The sequence below is a fragment of the Myotis davidii genome, unplaced genomic scaffold, assembly GCF_000327345.1.
Source record: "Myotis davidii unplaced genomic scaffold, ASM32734v1 scaffold637, whole genome shotgun sequence".
NCBI classification, from domain to species: domain Eukaryota; kingdom Metazoa; phylum Chordata; class Mammalia; order Chiroptera; family Vespertilionidae; genus Myotis; species Myotis davidii.
In genome coordinates, this window is record NW_006289494.1 from 556,806 (window position 1) to 575,175 (window position 18,370).

General features: G+C 36.6%; 1 protein-coding gene across 1 annotated transcript in view; it reads right to left on the bottom strand.

Annotated features, from left to right (window-relative positions):
• Positions 1 to 18,370, bottom strand: part of PCCA (propionyl-CoA carboxylase alpha subunit) — a 371,281-nt gene that overhangs the window by 341,708 nt on the left and 11,203 nt on the right. Inside the window, exons 3-4 of the mRNA XM_006761966.2 lie at positions 12,521 to 12,568; positions 12,340 to 12,408 (exon numbers count right to left, since the gene is read on the bottom strand). Of these exons, the coding sequence (XP_006762029.2) occupies positions 12,340 to 12,408; positions 12,521 to 12,568 (117 nt within the window). The remainder of the gene's footprint in view (positions 1 to 12,339; positions 12,409 to 12,520; positions 12,569 to 18,370) is intronic.

Consider the following 18,370-nt stretch of genomic DNA (forward strand, 5'->3'; position numbering starts at 1 on the left):
CCGGTTAAGGGCATGTACCTGGGTTGCGGGCACATCCCCAGTGGGGAGTGTGCAGGAGGCAGCTGATCGATGTTTCTCTCTCATCGATGTTTCTAACTCTCTATCTCTCTCCCTTCCTCTCTGTAAAAAATCAATAAAAATATTTAAAAAATAAAAAAAAATAAAAAAAAATAAAAAAATGAAAGGTATACAAATCAGGAAGGAAGATATAAGGCAACCATGTTTGCAGATGACATGATTGTCTATGCAAAAAATTTGAAACAATAGATTAAAAAAAAACAAAAACAAAAAAACTCCTGGATCTAATGGCAAAGTTTCAGGATACAAGATAATATTTTAAAATGTGAATTGTTTTTCTATATACCAACAATAAACAAGTGAAATTTGAAATTTAAAACATAATATCATTTACATTAGCATACCTAAAAATAAAATAGAACAGAATATATACAAGATTTATATGAGAAAAATTATTAAACTCTGAAGAATCAAACCAAGGGTCAACTAAATAAATGGAGAGATATTCCATGTTCAAGGGATAAGCTTGAACATGGAATATCTTCCCAACTTGATCTATAAAACAATGCAAAGTCCCAGCAAATTATTTTGTGAATATCAACAAACTAATTCTAAAGTTTATCTAGAGAGACAAAAGACCTACAATATTAAAGGAGAACAAAGCTGGAGGATTGACACTGAAACAGGAAATTTGGACTGGAAATGTGCAGTGTTCCCCTGGGCAGGACAGTTCCCCAGCTCTTGTCGAAGAATGAAACCACAGACGAAAGGTGGTATAGCAAAGGTGGAAATTTATTGAGAAACAAGCACAGACTCCCACGTGGGAAGGGGGCAAGAGTCCCCACTGAGTCCCTTTTTCATACCGTTTATAAAGACTGCAGTTTTTTGTGCCTCGATATCCCCTCTGATTGGTCCACTATTCCCCTTTGATTTGGTCAGGATAGCAACTCCTGAGCTCAAGTCTCATGAGAAGTTCCCTCCTTCTTTTCCTTTATTGTTCTCCTATTCCCTCTGGACTTTTCTTCCTCTTTCTTTGAATGAGGAGTTTCCTTCCCTTTATTCTGTAAATATGTACCTTTTGCTACTCTCAGTTCTCTTATCTTATGGAAATGTACCTTCAGCTGCTCCCAGCTCCCTTGTCTTATGGAAATTAACTTCTGCCCCTCCCAGCTCCCTTGTTTTATGGAAATGTACTCTTTAGCAACTCTGTAGCCCTGTGTTTTTTCCATGGACCCCTGAATTTCTAAAATTTCCTAAACCTGCCTATTTCACCCCTAAAAATTCCTTTCAATACTACTCGACATCAAGACTTACTATAAAGCTACAATGATCAAGATACCATGGTATTGGTGAAAGAACAAACAGATCAATGAAATAAAATTAAGGGCTGAGAAATAGAGCCCCATAAATGTAATCAACTGATCTTTTACTAATAAGCAAAGGCAATACAATTGACTCAAAGATAACCTTTTCAACAAACAATGCTAAAAAAAAAACTGGATACCCTCGTGCAAAGTAACATGAATCTAGACAAACTTTATACCCTTTAAAATATTAGTTTATGCCAAAACCGGTTTGGCTCAGTGGATAGAGCGTCAGCCTGCGGACTGAAGGGTCCCAGGTTCGATTCTGGTCAGGGGCATGTGCCTGGGTTGCGGGCACATCCCCAGTGGGAGATGTGCAGGAGGCAGCTGATCGGTGTTTCTCTCTCATCAATGTTTCTAACTCTCTTTCTCTCTCCTTTCCTCTCTGTAAAAAATCAATAAAATATATATTTTAAAAAATATGTATTAGTTTACAATGGGTTGAAGGCCTAATTATAAAACACAAAACTATAGCCCTGGCTAGTGTGGCTCAGTTGGTTGGAGTGTCACCCCATTGATCAAACAGTTCGATTCCCAGGTCAGGACACATACCTAGGTTGTTGCAGGTTTGATCCCCAGTCGAAGTAAGTATGGGAGGCAAGGGATTGATGTATCTCTCTCACATCGATGTTTCTCTCTCTTCCTCTCTCTTTCTCTCTCTTTTTCTCTCTCTCTCTCTCTCTCTCTCTCTCTCTCTCTCTCTCTCTCCTTTCCTCTCTCTCTAAATCAATAAACATAGATAGACAGACAGATAGATAGATAGATAGATAGATTGATAGATAGATAGAGAGATTAGATAGATACACAAAACTATTAAACAATCAGAAGATAACATAGGAGAAAACCTAGATGGCCTTGGGTATGGAAAGGACTTTTTAGATACAATACCAAAGGCAAAATCCATGACAGAAATCATTGAAAAATTGGACTTTATTAAAATTAAAAACTGCTCTGGGAAAGACAACATCAAGAAATTCAAAAGACAAACCATAGCCAAGGAGAAAATATATGCAAAAGACACATCTGATAAAGGACTATTTTCCAAAATATACAAAGAACTCTTAAAATTCACCAAACAGAAAACAACTCAGTAAGAAAAAATAGGCCAAAGCCCTTAACAGATACATCACCAATGAAGACATATAAGTGGCACAGAAGCATATGAAATGATGCCCCACACATCACATGTGATCAGGGCAATGCAAATTTAAATGAGATAACACTATACTTCTATTAGCAAGGACAAAATCTAGAACATTGACAGCACTAGCAAGGATGAAGCAACAGAAACTCTCATTCAGTGCTGGCAGGAGTACAAAATAGTACAGCCACTTTTCAAGTCAGTTTGGTGGTTTCTCACAAAACTAAACATACTCTTACCCTATGATCCAGCAATCACACTCTTTGGTATTTACCTGAAGTAGTTGAAAATGCATGTCCACATAGAAGCCTGCACAATGCTATTTAAAACAGCCTTATTTATCATTGCTGAAGCTGGGAAGCAACCAAGATGTCCTTCAGTAGGTGAATGGGATAACTGTGTCATTATATTTTTATCCAAACCTACAGAATGTACAACACCAAGAGTGAACCCTGATGTAAACTATGGACTTTGCGTAATATGTGTCAATATAGGTTCATCAATTGCAACAAATATACCATGATAGCGGATGCTGATAATGGGGAATCTATGCATGTATGGAGGCAGAAGATATAGTAAAAAATCTCTGTAGCCTCCTCTCAGTTTGGCTGTGATCCTAAAGCTGCCCCCCAAAAAAGTATTCAGGAAAAATAAACTAAAAAAAAAAAGGATATGTGGAGACATTTTCTATTAAGAAAAATTACATGAAGCTCTTCACAAATAGGTTTCCATAGTTTTTAAACAGCCCTCCCCTATGTAGAACATCCCAGCTGAGTTTCAATCATGAAGCCTAGGGATCTATAACACTTAATTGGAATAGTTCACTGAAATTACTTTGCTATATTTAATTATAAATTCCTTTGTACTAAAATATCTAATATCCATTTAGGGAATACACTATGGACTTGGAAACTAAACTAATATATGATTAATTCACAGGAAGACTTGAAAGCCACCAAGCAATTGTTTACAAAACTAGACATTTTTAAAATTATTCATTTGCTATTTTATCTGGACTTCACAGTTTCTCACATAGAAAGACAAGGTTCCTGCCCTTTGTCCCAAGCCTACATATTCTCCATTGGACAGACCACACCCCACTCTCTAGACTGTGCTTTTTAATAAACATATTGAATATATGCATAACTGAAGATTTCAATAATAGACTTATAGCTGATGTATTTATCTGAATTGGAGTCTCTCTTCCTTAGGATAGGCTCCAACTAAAATGAATATATCAGATATAAATCCACTACTGCCACCTTCCTTCTTCAGGCAGCTTTTTATCTTCCTAAAGATGCCTACTGGATTCCTCCCTTTGCTAGTCCTACCTAGTAGTTGCTACTATAACCACTGAGAAGTAACAGCAGCAAAAGTTGTCCAGGTATGGTTGATGCATTGGCTAGAGCTAGAGATCGAGAGCTAGCAAATGAGTGACTAGGCAAGCTAAGCAGTGCTAATTCACAGATTAGGTGCCAATCCCTGGACTGGCTCAGGGCTTTGCACATGCTGTCCCATCTGCCAAGCTGACTACCTAGCTAAGAGCTAATTCTCATCTAGCAGGTCTCAGCTTACATTTTGCCACTTCAGAGAATTTCCCTGAGCACCTTATTAAAGGAGAATCACCCATTATTCTCTCTCAGCAACTAGTTTATTTCCTGCATAACATCCCAACTGGTTTATTTATATGTTTTCTTATATCTGTCTCTACCGCTAGACTGTAAATGCCATGAGAACAGGAATCATGTCGTTCATGATCACTACTCTAATACCATCAACTGGCATGGAATCTGGCCCACAACAGTCACGAATAAACACTCAGACTTCAAAGTAATAAACTTCACTTTCTTTGGGGAGAAAGGGGCTTTTCCATACACTTAACATGGGAAGCAATATGCTACAATGGAAAGAGTACAACTTGGGAGTCGCAAAATTCAAATCTCAGCTCCATTGCTTACCTAGCTAAATGAGCTTTAACGACCTACTTTACATCTCGAAGTCCCAATTTTCTCAATTTAAAATGATGGCAATAATACTCCCCTTACACAATTATTCTGATTCTCTAGTAGACAGTAAATACTCAATAAGTGATAGTAATTACTTAGAATACTGTCTTTCCCTCCACTGAGAAGTCTTAAGTGAGACTGTAATAGATACATGTAGGTACTTTTTCATGCCATCAGGTACTAATTATGTTAAAACACACTGTTTTTTCACAAACAATACTGTTTAAATTCACCAGGAAATTTAAATATACAAAAACAAAGATATATTGCCGAAACCGGTTTGGCTCAGTGGATAGAGCGTCGGCCTGCGGACTGAAAGGTCCCAGGTTCAATTCCGATCAAGGGCATGTACCTGGGTTGCGGGCACATCCCCAGTGGGAGATGTGCAGGAGGCAGCTGATCGATGTTTCTCTCTCATCGATGTTTCTAACTCTCTATCTCTCTCCCTTCCTCTCTGTAAAAAATCAATAAAATGTATTTTTAAAAAAAAAAAAGATATATTCATAATATTTCACTATTTTGTTTTTAAATTAAATGTTTAGTATAAGTAAAAACACAAGTTCTGTCCTTGCTGGTTTGGCTCAGTAGATAGAGTATCGGCCTGTGGACTGAAGGGTCCCGGGTTCAATTCTGGGCAAGGGCACATGCCCGGGTTGCAGGCTCAATCCCTAGAGGGGGGCATGCAGAAGGCAGCCTATTGATGATTCTCTCTCATCATTGATATTTCTCTTTTTCCCTCTCCCATCCTCTCTGAAATCAATAAAAATATTCTTTAAAAAAAAAAACACACAAGTTCTTATTATTTAAAAATACTAAGAAGGTATTGGGATTTTATGAAGGAAATTTTCCACAAGTCACTTTCCATAGATTAAAAGAAGTTGGAATGTTTTTATTAAAGTTAAATAGGGAGGTACACAAACACCTATGTGAACAAATTAACTCATACATGAAGATACTATTATAAATCCTTTTTTTCCTGTCCAAATGTAATTTTTGCCTTGCTGCTAAGTAAAGTCAGAGTCCTTCCTGACAGGAATGACTGGTTTACCTTTAACTCCAGGGGGCTTAAACCATCAGTCTTTTAAGAAGCTTTAAGGGGTTTTGACAATTTAACCTGCTGAGCTCACAGCACCCAAGGGAAGGTCTTGGTTGCAAGTTTTATTTGTGATGTGGCTGACCACTAATACTGACTCCATAGATAATGGATTTCAATAACAACCACCCACAGGTTAACACTTTGAGTAGTACCCATAACATTGCTTTAATTAAGTTAATACATGAAGGTCACAGTTTGGTAAAAAGTTTTATTAAATTTGGCAGTGCTTACAATAATAAATAAAAAAGAAACTGTGTGCATTCATCTGTACAGTAACTCTATAAATTTGCCTATAGATATAATCCAGTTTGCTCATGGACTTATGCTGCATTTCAATTTATTTTCTAAAAAGAAATTCAATTTATTAGTTCCATTTCCCAAAAATATGTCCATTTCTAGCAATCCTAACTGATAGTTTCATGACAGATGGCTCTAACCATGCTGGGCACAGAATGGGTTTACCTGGCACAAAGAGACCACCCACTAGAGCAAAGGAGATTTCCACCATCACCACACACACACCCCGATTTTGGAGCATTTTGATGGTGGAAAAGATTAATGTTTTGATTTGTCTGTAGCTTCATGTGTTAAATATTAACGTCTTCCTGAAATATTATAATTATATTTTAGCGGGGAAAATAAATATATATATTTTGGTTTTTAACCCAAACTCTTTCACATAGTACAAAATAAGCCGAAGAGTATTTCCAGCAAATATATAAAAGGGCAAAGCAAAATTTTTAAATGAATTGAAAAGTAAAGTTTCACTGTAAAGTGTCTAAAAAAAAAAAGAAACTATACTTTAACACACACATCGTAGCAGGATTTATACATTTTTCTGTTTTTATATGTGTAAGTAATTTGAGGTTACTTTATTGAAAAGCAAAAAATAGTAACTGAATTTATACATAGTGAATTCAGCAATAATTGTATTTTTTTTAAATACACAACCTGACAGGCACTATGGTAGATAATAATGAATCAGCATGGGAGCCATTTAATATACTTCTTGATTAACTCATTGCCTGTCCAGTTCGCACACAGACATGCTTACATGTCATAATCGCCATAATTCCCATCATCCCCACTGCTAACACTCAAGTTCCTTGATTAGTGCACAACTCCCAGACGAGCCATTGCTAATGCTAAATAATTCTCTTCAGCCTCCTGCTACTATTCTGCAGGATCTCCAATTAAATATAATGTCCCTGATGAGCCATATTAATGTGAACAAATTCCTACCAGGAACCCTATCCTATTCCATTTTACCCAAAAATGTAGAGAGTAATTTAGCCAAGCCAAAGATAATCAAAACATTTTAAATTGATATAGTATAATGTTTCTGCAAAATGTTTTCCCAAAGATAAAAACAAAAGAGAATAGAGGAAAAAGAAATGTCTAAACATCTTAAATGCTTTCTTCTCTTTAATGGAAAGTTTCATGTTTTAAATGTGATAGGTAGGTACACAGTATTCTTAATCCAAAAAAGGTTACTAAAAGCTAAGTTTTATGAGAAAAGTAAGCAACAGCAAGTTTTAAAGCAAGTACACCACTTAAAACCCCTGTAATTACCTAATTACCGGAACTCCAAGGTCCAAAATCACATTAATGAAACCAATTCTTTTCTCCCCATTATATGCAGTGTTACAGTCACTATCAGAGGCTTTGCCATGGAACTTTATGTTGCTGGTAAGGAAACTTCATATTGAACAATGACAGCTCTTAGGATTTTTTTCAAGAATAAGTGTAGAATCCTATAGATTTCCTATTACAATCTAAATGACTGGAAATGTTTCTGACGTAATTAAAAAACAACTGGGGAACATGGACCATGATGGCTATCTTAAAATATTCTGTACAAGTAAAAACCGTTAAGAAAATGTTCCTTAAACATACATACACAGGTGCAATGAACGGTCTGATTTTTCAGTTATCATCCCAGATAAAGTTTTACAAAGCCAACCCTAGTTATTTATTCCCATGAGGAGCAATGAGTATATTAGCTGCAAACGAGTCCATTAATAGATTTTGTGAAATAATTTTTTAAAAATTAAGAACTTGCACTCCTTTCCAAATCAAAAAAATATCCTGAAAATCAATCATGTAAATGAGAAAATAAATGCAAAAAGTTTTACTTTTAAATTGGTTTAATCTCTACACATATCTAGAATAAAACTGAAGATATTCTAAAAAAGACATAACTAGATAAATATATATAAAGATGTATATATAAATACAAAAAGATATAAAGACATTCTAACAACCCCATAAAATGTTGATAGGTTTTTCCCTAAGGTCTTTTATACCTCAACCTACATTAATGTATTCCATCTCCATTTACCTGATCATTACCCTCCAGTTTGTTCAGCTGGAACCAACATACACTAATTACATAGACATCACCAAGTCCTATTTGCCCTCAGTATCTCCCCAGACAGCAGGGAAATATTATCAAGGGTAGGCATGCTAAGTGATGATTCCCCTCACCTTACTGTCTGTCATCCCAGAGTGCTCACAGGAAACCCCACTCAATCTCATTACTGAATCCTAAGGCTAAGACTACAATACTCACTAGGAAGCATACTTCAAACAGCAGGCTGCCTGGCTAACATGTGAGTCACAATGACTACTTCCCTGACTTGGGGTTTTGGTTTTAAATATCAGGTATTTCTCATTTGAATCCAATGTTATTATATACCAACAAAGCAACAAAATATTATTAAGTTCAATTTAAGCAACAAAATATTATAAGTTCAATAATGAAAAGTTAAAATACAGAATCAATTTATTACATTTTTTTAAAAAATCAAAACCCTGTGCAAGCCGGTATGGCGCAATGGTTGAGCGTCAACATATGAACCAGGAGGTCGCTGTTTGATTCCCCATCAAGGCACATGCCTGGGTTGCAGGCTCGATCAATGGGGTGTCCAGAAGGCAGCCAATCAATGATTCTCTCTCATCATTGACGTTTCTACCTCTCTCTACCTCTCCCTTCCTATCAGAAATCAATAAAAATATATTTTAAAAATAATCAAAACCCTACCTTATAGGTCTGACACAGATATAACAATATTTTGCTATTTCTTGTGGAAAGACATATACTAGTCTTTTTTTTTTTTTTGAAAATGTAGATAGATAGTTATCGTAAAATTAAAGTTACCTAACATGCACTATGAGGAGTACAGCTAGCTCTAAATTCTCCTATTCTTTGCTTCTGCTATTCACTAAACTAAAGTAGAACTCACCTTCCCATTTAGACGAGATCGGGTGCGTTCAGGGTGCTATGGCCGTAGACTCCTTCCCATTTAGAAAGTTCTAGTCACTAAAAGCAAACACTCATTCCTTTTATTTCTTAACTTTTCTGGAACTATCCCAATCACAATAGATTAGTGGGTTACAATCCTAGAATTCAATCTATCCCGCCTTCTAAGTCAATATTAACAAGACCCTCTTCAACAAATTAAGAAATTCTCCCAAATCAGCCCCTAATATCTAATGAATTTATTCCATAGACCTGACTCTTCCTGCTGCAAAATTTTACGGATTGGTTCCAATTATTTCCACTTTTACAAGGTATCATATTTTAATACCTGTTAAATTTTCCTCAGAATTTTCGAGGCCACTCTTACACATTTATTTATCAATTCCCCCCACAAAAATTACATACTATTAGGATTTAGTAGAAAATGTAGACTTAGAAATAACTAGCACTTAAAATGTTCAGTTTCCCTATACCAGTGGTTGGTAAACTGCAGCTGGTGAGCCACATACGGCTCTCTGGCCCCTTGAGTGTGGCTCTTCCACAAAATACCACGTGCAGTCACGCATGTACAGTGCAACTGAAACTTCGTGGCCTATGCGCAGAAGTCAGTATTTTGTGGAAGAGCCACACTCAAGGGGCCAAAGAGCCGCATGTGGCTCGCGAGCCACAGTTTGCCGACCACTGCCCTATACCAATCAATAAATCCTTATATAAGCCCTACAAATTTCATTCTAAATTCATATCATAAAATGTTTTTCTTTTCCATTAATTCTTTTCCATTCATTCTATGAAGTTACTTTCTTTTAAAGTTGCATTTTCTACCGTGTTAACATATACAAGGAAGCTATAGATTTTTTTATATTTAACTACCACAGAGATATTTCTTACTGTTTCTAAAGTTATTCAATTGACTAATTAGAAATCAATACATTCTTAATATTTATGCCTTTCCTGTCCACCATTTTGTAACTGCACTGCCTAACTGCATTACTGAACACTTGCAGAATGCTGGTAAATAACAGTGATAGTACGTGTATCAGTCTTCATCCTGACTTTCATGAGAATGATTCCTATGAGGTATAACCTCTTTATTATAAGGTAGTATTCATCTAATTCTGTTTTACAAAGGATTTTACAAGGATAAGAAGTGAATTCCCTTTAAGTGACATTTTATGTTTCTATCAAGATGGTCATATAGTTTTGCTCCACCAACCCATTAGAATATTCAACTCATAGTCTCTAATATTGAATCATATTGAAATGTCATGAATATACTCTGTATGATGGCAACATACTATTTAAGTAAATTATTTTATTCTACTCCATATTAATTAATATCCTTCTATCAATATATAATAGTCATTATAATTTTTTGTTTTTGCTTACTATCTTTGCCCAGATTTTGAATCCTCAATTATTATACTGGCTTCATAAAAATGAAAATCCGTTTTTCTTTCTCTAAGTCTAGAACAATTTAAACAGTTTCAAAATGTCCTCCTTCCTGAAAATTGCAAAGAATTCTTATGAGAATCTCTTGGCCTGGACATTCTACTCCATTCCTTATATAATAACTTAAGAGTCCTTTGATTAATGATTTCTTATCTTAGTCAGGCTCATTCATGCACAGTTACAGGCCTATACATAATTACTTGGCACCAATTTTGTAAATTGAGTCAAACAAAATAACTGCTTAACATTTTTAAAGGATTAAAAGCATGTTAAACTCCACTGTAAGAATGGATAGAACAACCAAAGATCAACAGGAAATAGAAGAGTTGAATATCCCAATGAACCAATCAGACCTAAAAGACATCTATAGAACACTCCACCCAACAAAGGCAGAATAGAATATACATTCTCCTTCACATGGCGCATTCTCCAGGATAAATCATAAAACATAAAAAAAGGCCATAAAGCAAACATCAAAAAACTTTAAAGGACAGAAATAATAGAGAACATGTTCTCCAATCAAAGCAGAAGAAAATTAGAAATCAGTAACAGAAAGAAATTTTGGAAACTCATAAATGTGTGGAATTAAACAATACACTCCTAAATAACTAATGGGTCAAAGAATGTATTTTATATGTATGTTGTTATCCATCCCACCAGTAACCTCCATGAGAATACAACCTAGAGAATTAGCTATATTATGGTATAAAAAAATAAGAAAAAGGTTATTGTCAGACTTGAAAAAAAAACAGAAATTGTGCACACTTCGAACATTTTTCTCTCTCACTTTATCCGTGAATAAAAATGCCTCCTGAGCTAATACTCTGAAAATAAACCCAAGATAAGAAGAATGAATTTTAAATCTATTAACTAGGTTGGTGGTGACACAAACTTTTTTTCTGGAGGATTTTAATGTTAATAAATGTCTTAGTTCACAGTAAAAAAAAAACAGATTAAAGAGTAACAATTTTCTCATTATTTCATAAATATTCTCTGAAGAATATAAGCTACTAATGAAACTATTACAGTCAAAACAAATTAGTAAAGAAGCTGGAAACCAATATTTAAAAAATAAACCCAAACCATATATATGCAAATCAAGTTTATTTAATTTCTTTTAAAAGCTGAATATTTTTAAAGCTTCTATCAAATAAACTTGATAAATACTTAACCTTTTTTAGAAAATTAGAGTAGCTTGTAATTGTTTCCACTTTGTTTTTAGAAAAAAAGTCACAATAAGGCAAAATGACCATACTTTCGGATAAAATAACCACAAAAATTAGTAATTCTTTGTGTTAAATTACTATACAATTAAACATTACCAGTAAGTTTCATCATCAAAAGTAGTATGCAAAAATGAAAAACAGTAACTCACATTAAAGCACAATTACTTATATTTCACTCCATAAAGTTCTAATAATCTGCATTCATTTCCCATGGGATTTTTTTTCTACTCATTCATAGTTCATCATTGCTTAAAAAAAAAAAAAAAGCCTGCTTGCTAAAAATCCTCACTAAAATTATCTATCATTCACTGCTTTATGCTATACTTTCTTTTGTTCATGTCCAATTAGGATTAGCCTACCTTTCCTTTATCAAACTTTCAGCTGAACACAGGAAAGCACTCAGGAAGGTTAAACAATGACAGGAGTCCTTTAGTGATACTGGAGTCAGGCTGCACTGCACTGACATTTCATTAATCTTTGAATCTAACTTCCTCATGCTTTACTTAAACCTACTAGGTGACCAGCAATCAGTCTAGCAATTTCATTCTATTAGGTTTTTAAAGCCTTGATAAAAACAGTTAAGACCTACATTATGACACTCCCCTTTTGCTTAAAAGGAGAGTGAGTACTTAAATAAAGTGTGTGTGTGTGTGTGTGTGTGTATGTGTGTGTACATGTTCCCTTTTCAGGTCACAGAGGGGAAAACTACATCTTTCACCTTTTTTCTATTTGACCCAAAATAAGGTTCTGATTCAAATAAAGCATAAATATACTTACAGAACTAGTATCAACATCACTGTGAATGGCAACCGTCTTAATGCCCATCTTCTTGCAAGTTTTAATAACCTATTTTAAAATATATCAATGTTATCTATTAACAGTGATTCACATTTAAAGGGATTTAGTAATAATAAAATTCACCAAGTAAAATGGAAAGTAAAACTAAAATTCTACTTACCCTACACGCAATTTCTCCTCTATTAGCAACAAGAATTTTATCAAAAGTCTGAAGAGAGAAAACACACATAAGAAGATATTGTTACTCTCACTTTGGGACCAGAAAACAAGTTTTTCCACGACTGGATATGATCTTAATAAACATTACTTCGTAGAGTAGTACTAAATACTATATGCATGTTCATTAAAAACAACCAGGTTGCTACTGAACTCATCTGTAGGATCTGGCTGTATAATTATTTTGTTAAAAAATCAGTTGACTAGGTTCAGTAATTTAGAAAGGGACCAAGGGGACATTTATAAATTATCTTGCCAAAAGATAACCTTTAAATGATATTTCAGAATATTAAAAACCTTTAGACAAAATTATTTGACAACTCAATTTATTTTCTAAATTCAGGGCAATTCTAAGTGTCATGAATTGTTTATCAAAGGAAAGTCAGATATTCATACGCCATATCTATTGGTTTGAGGTGGAGAATTAAACAATATTTTTAATAACTCAGAACAGATACAAATTATGCTTATATCCTAAGATTCCAAGCAGGTTATGCTATTTGAATACAATGCTAAGTTTCAATAGCCATCAAACTTTGAAGCAGCTGAGGCCACATAACAGAAAGAGTAGAGCCCAGCCAGCATGGGTCAGTGGTTAAGCATCGACCTATGAACGAGGAGGTCATGATTCAATTCCTAACCAGGGCACATGCCCGGGTTGCAGGCTCGTTCCCCAGAGTGGGGTGTGCAGGAGGCAGCCAATCAATGATTCTCTCTCATCATTGATGTTTCTATCTCTCCCTCTTCCTTCCTCTCTAAAATCAATAAAAATATATTTTTCTAAAACAGGAAAAAAAAATAGATACATTCTGTACTTCCATTTCTAAATTCTAAGCCCAGTTTTGCCAAATGACCTATTTGACTTTAAGAAAATATCTGCAGGTCTTGATTTCCACATATATAAACTGATAGCATTCTAATAGGATACTATTTAATAAAGTTCTCTTCCTACTCTAAAATTGTACAAGCTAATCCTTTTAAAGAATTGCAATCACAAGTAATTTGAATGCAATACATTTTATCACACAATCATTTCTAAGTGATTATTAAGAGTTAAATGGAACTACACAAAAGTTTTAGTTATATTTCTAAAAGAAAATATGAAGTTATATGTAATCTTAAATGTACTCTTATGTAACTTTAAAGCACTATTTTAACCCAATAGGGAGTGACAATTTCAAAATTGGAAAAGGCCTTCAAAGTCTTGGTTAAACATTATGTCACATGTAGCTCATTCCACCAAACTGAGACAAGCCTCTGCCTTAAAGATAGGTAAGTGAACTCTCACCTGATAGAAGCCTGAGTCTCTGAAAGCCTTGAGCAGACAGGCCCTTCAAATATCTTAATCTCACCTCAGGCTTGAGGCTGTAAAAGCACCTACTTTTCTATACCCAAATGGTGATGGGTAAATCCCTGTAAACAGTAAACATATGCTAAGAAAAAACTGTTTATATTCCTTGAACTGCATTTTAAATAATGTGAATGTTTATTAAGTATTAAATATACTATAGCTGATAAAAGTGGCACAAACACTGGAAGTTACACAGTAAGCAACTGTTAAAGTAAATACAACAAATTATTATAACATTATAGGTATTAAGTAAGAATTCCATTTTAAGTTGTATCCAAGAGGCAGAGTAATGGTTAAGAGCCAGTCTGGAGCTTAATTGCCCAGGTTGGCATCTCAACACTACCCCGTGATCTTCCTGTGTGTATTCTTCCGTGAGAATTCTTGAGCCCTATTTCCTGGTATGTAAAACAAACAACAGCTTCTGAAGGTTTTAAGAATATAAGTCAGTCAGAGAAAGACAAGTATCACACGATCGCACTCATATGTGGAATATAAGTAACAAAATAAACTAATGACGGAGTGGATCCAGAGACTCGAAGCATGGAACAGAGTGCGGAATCTCAAGAGAGAAGGCGGAGGATGGTGGGTGGGTGGGAGGTAATCAACCAAAGATCTTGTAGCATATATGCATAACCCATGGACACAGACAATAAGGTACTGAAGACCTGGGGGGAAGTGGTAGAGGAGGACATGGAGGTGGTCAATGGGGAGGAAAAGGGTGCATATGTAATACTTTCAACAATAAATAATTTTTAAAAAAGAATATGAACTGACACCCTCAAAGTGTTTGGAATAGTGCCTAGCACAATATAACTATTATTATCCCTTTGGGCCACACATCAGACTCTTAGGAATCCAGAAGTGTGACCCTATCTAACGGGAAAAAATCAACATCAAAACAAATATTTGGCCCTAACCACTTTCGCTCAGTGGCTAGATTGTCGGCCTGCGGACTGAAGGGTCCCAGGTTCAATTCTGGTCAAGGGCATGTACCTTGGTTGCGAGCACACATCTCCAGTAGGGGGTGTGTAGGGGGCAACTGATCGATGTTTCTCTCTCTTCAATGTTTCTCTCTCATCGATGTTTCTGTTTCTAATTCTCTACCCCTCTTCCTTCCTCTCTGTAAAAAAATCAATAAAATATTTAGAAAACAAAACACAAATATTTGCACCTGATATCTTTTTCAGGGCAATCATGATTACTTTTATGGGCAACTTAACTGGGGCCCAGGGTGCCCAGATTAAACATTATTTCTAGTTGTGTCTGTGAGGGTGTTTCCAGATAAGAATAACATGTAAACCCCTGGACTCAGTAAAGTACATTGCCTTCTCCAATGTGTGTGGTCATCAGCCAATCTGCTGAGTGCCTGATAGAATACAAAGTAGAGGAAGGAAAATTCATTCTGCCTACCTGACTGAGCTGGAACATTGGTCTTCTCCTACCAGGCTGGGACTTACACCATCGGCTCCCCTGGTTCTCAGACCTTTGAACATGAACTAGAATTACACTGCCAGCTGCCCCAGATCACCAGCCTTCCTAATAGTGTGAGCCAATAAATCTCCATCCATATCTCCTGCTGGTTCTGTTTCTCTGAAGAGACCTTACCAATCCAGGACTCCTAATGTTTTACCAATTAGCACACAAATCCAATAAAGATAACCATATCAATCAATCTTTTAAATAAATAACAGATGTATATGGTTCAGAATTGCAAAGTTAAAAAAAAGAGGATATACTGTAGAAAGCCTAAGGTAGCACTGAAAAATCACAAGTAATTTTTGGTATTGCTCAAGCTCAAAATATAAAGCTAAGGTAAAAAGGCCAGAACATGAGGAACTTATATGCCACTTAAGGAACTGGGACTTCGCCGAAACGGGTTTGGCTCAGTGGATAGAGCATCGGCCTGCGGACTGAAGGGTCCCAGGTTGGATTCCGGTCAAGGGCATGTACCTGGGTTGCGGGCACCTCCCCGGTGGGGGATGTGCAGGAGGCAGCTGATCGATGTCTCTCATCGATGTTTCTGGCTCTCTATCTCTCTCCCTTCCTCTCTGTAAAAAAATCAATAAAATATATTTTTTAAAAAAAGGAACTGAGACTTCATCCTACATGTGGAGAGCTGCATATAAGGCACTCTGAGGATATTCCATGGAGTTGGGGGAGGAGGGTAGCCATTTAAATCAGGAACCTAAATCCTTGAAGATGTAAGGGTTTTCATATACCATGAGAGACAGAGAAGTCTGTTCCATAACTGTACTAATTAATGTCATTTGGGAAAGAAACACATTGGAAATTTCCTGAGGATTTTTTAAAGTTATTTTCTTTCAATCTGTTCTCTTTATCCCTCCTTCCTTCTTTCCCTTCTCTATGTTTAGATTTCCATTGCTGGGATCTAAAACTACAAAGGACACTTCACTGCATTCAGACACCAAGACATGGGCTGAGCTGACCCCTTCCACTGGGTACTTTTTGGAGGAATGATGGCAGAACTCCAGACATGGAGTTGCTCACCAAACACTTCTGAGAAGGGGTATAGCACAGAGGGTAAATTCACCAGCTCAGGAGAAGAACAGGATTGAGTTTACACCAAGCTTACACTTACTATTTACGAATTTTGAGCCTCAGTTTTCAAATGCACAAAATTGTTAAAAATTGTATTAAGCAGCTGACATTTAGTGCACATGCATTGTATATGCCAGTACTATGACAAAACCCTTTTGTGCACTATCTCATTTAATCCTCATAATAGTCCTAGAAGGTCAGTTCTGATAAAATCCCCATTTTACAAATGAAAAAATAACAACAACAAAAAAACCTGATACTTGATTTGGCCAAGGCACTTCCTAAATCACAGTATAACTAGCATAAAGCCAGAGTTCATCTCCAGATATTTGTGTCAAAACACACCATGATGTGATATGATCAGAGTATTATGGCACAAGCTTTAAATATTGTATTATTAATGCCAAAGATTGCATTTGTTATGGCAGGCACACCATAGTGCAATACTGGCTCCACTAATTTAAGGCCTACTGAAACCTCCTGGTCTTTTTCTAGTAAATTGCTATTAAATTAAATCTTCCCTTGTGGGAAACCGCCTATTGTCTTCTCTAGCAGAGAGGTGTGGACAAGGAGCCTGGAATGCTGGTGACCCTTGAAACCCTTGCAAAGCTCAGGGCTAGGCACCCATTATGTAGTCCAGACAATGGTAGCTGAAGCAACTTCCCCACCAGATAATCATGTAAGTCCTTACTGATAAGATTGTCTGTTACTGGAACTTGCCTGCCTAAGGGCTATAGGTGCATCCCAAACAGAATAAAAGGACGGCAAGGCCTGAGCAGAGGTGGAGTCCTTCCTCATGGGATGGGTTCCCATCTGGCCCCCCAATTTCCAAATTATGATTTCTTGTTTTGTCTCTTTCATTTACGTGCGGCCCCTCTTCCAGAGCCCGAACCCTGAACCACATGGGGCGTGGGGGGACATTCATATCTGGCGCCCAAAGTGTGACATCTGGAGAAGACTTCGCCTAGAGCAAAAAAATGAAGGATTCACCAGATAGGTGGGGAAATTCACCACACGCAAAGCCCACGTCAGCTGCAGAAATCGCAATCTGTAAGTAGGGTGGGACGTGTTTTCTTAGGCAGGCTAGTGGGGCAGAATTTGATTAAAAAGTAAGAAACTTTATAGTAGACTTTTGATTTGCATGCTTAAGGAATTAAACTTTCAGAAGGTATTCTCTTTCAGTTTTTGCTTGATGTTATAGAATATAACTCTTGGTTTTCTGAAGAAGGTACATTAGATCTTGAATGTTTGGCAAAGAGTGGGTCAAAATTTGAAAAAGCTCAGCAGCAGGGAAAAAACTTGCCTCCAAACTGTTTCCTCTTGTGAAACACGGTATTTAATTTGCTAGAGCCTTTTAAAGAGGCTAAGGAGGATAAATCTCGTCTCCTTGCACCCTCCACTCCTAAAGAAGAGCAAAAAGGGAGAAACCAAGATGGCGGCATAGGTAAACACGGGAGATTGCTGCCTCGCACAACCACTTCAAAAATACAACTAAAAGACGAAACGGACATCATCCAGAACCACAGGAAAGCTGGCTGAGTGGAAATTCTACAACTAGGAGGAAAGAGAAAAACACTGAGACTCAGAGGAGGTGTGGTGCGGAAGTGAGATACTAAGGTGCGGAGTGCATGCGGAGCTGGCTGGCGGCTGAGGGCGTGGTTGTCGTTTTCAATCGGGAGGGAGTCTCAGACTCTGAGCTCCAGTTCCGGGCGAGTCTCTAGGGGACCCAGACTCATACGGGAGAAGTGGGACTGTCTGTCAGCAGTCGGAACTCGAGAGCAGCTATCTCTCCAAGGGGCTTGCAGCAATTACCAGGACATTGAGAAGTGGAGCCTCTGAGAGCAGGACTGAGAGCAGCCATAACTGCTAGCCCCGCCCTGGGCC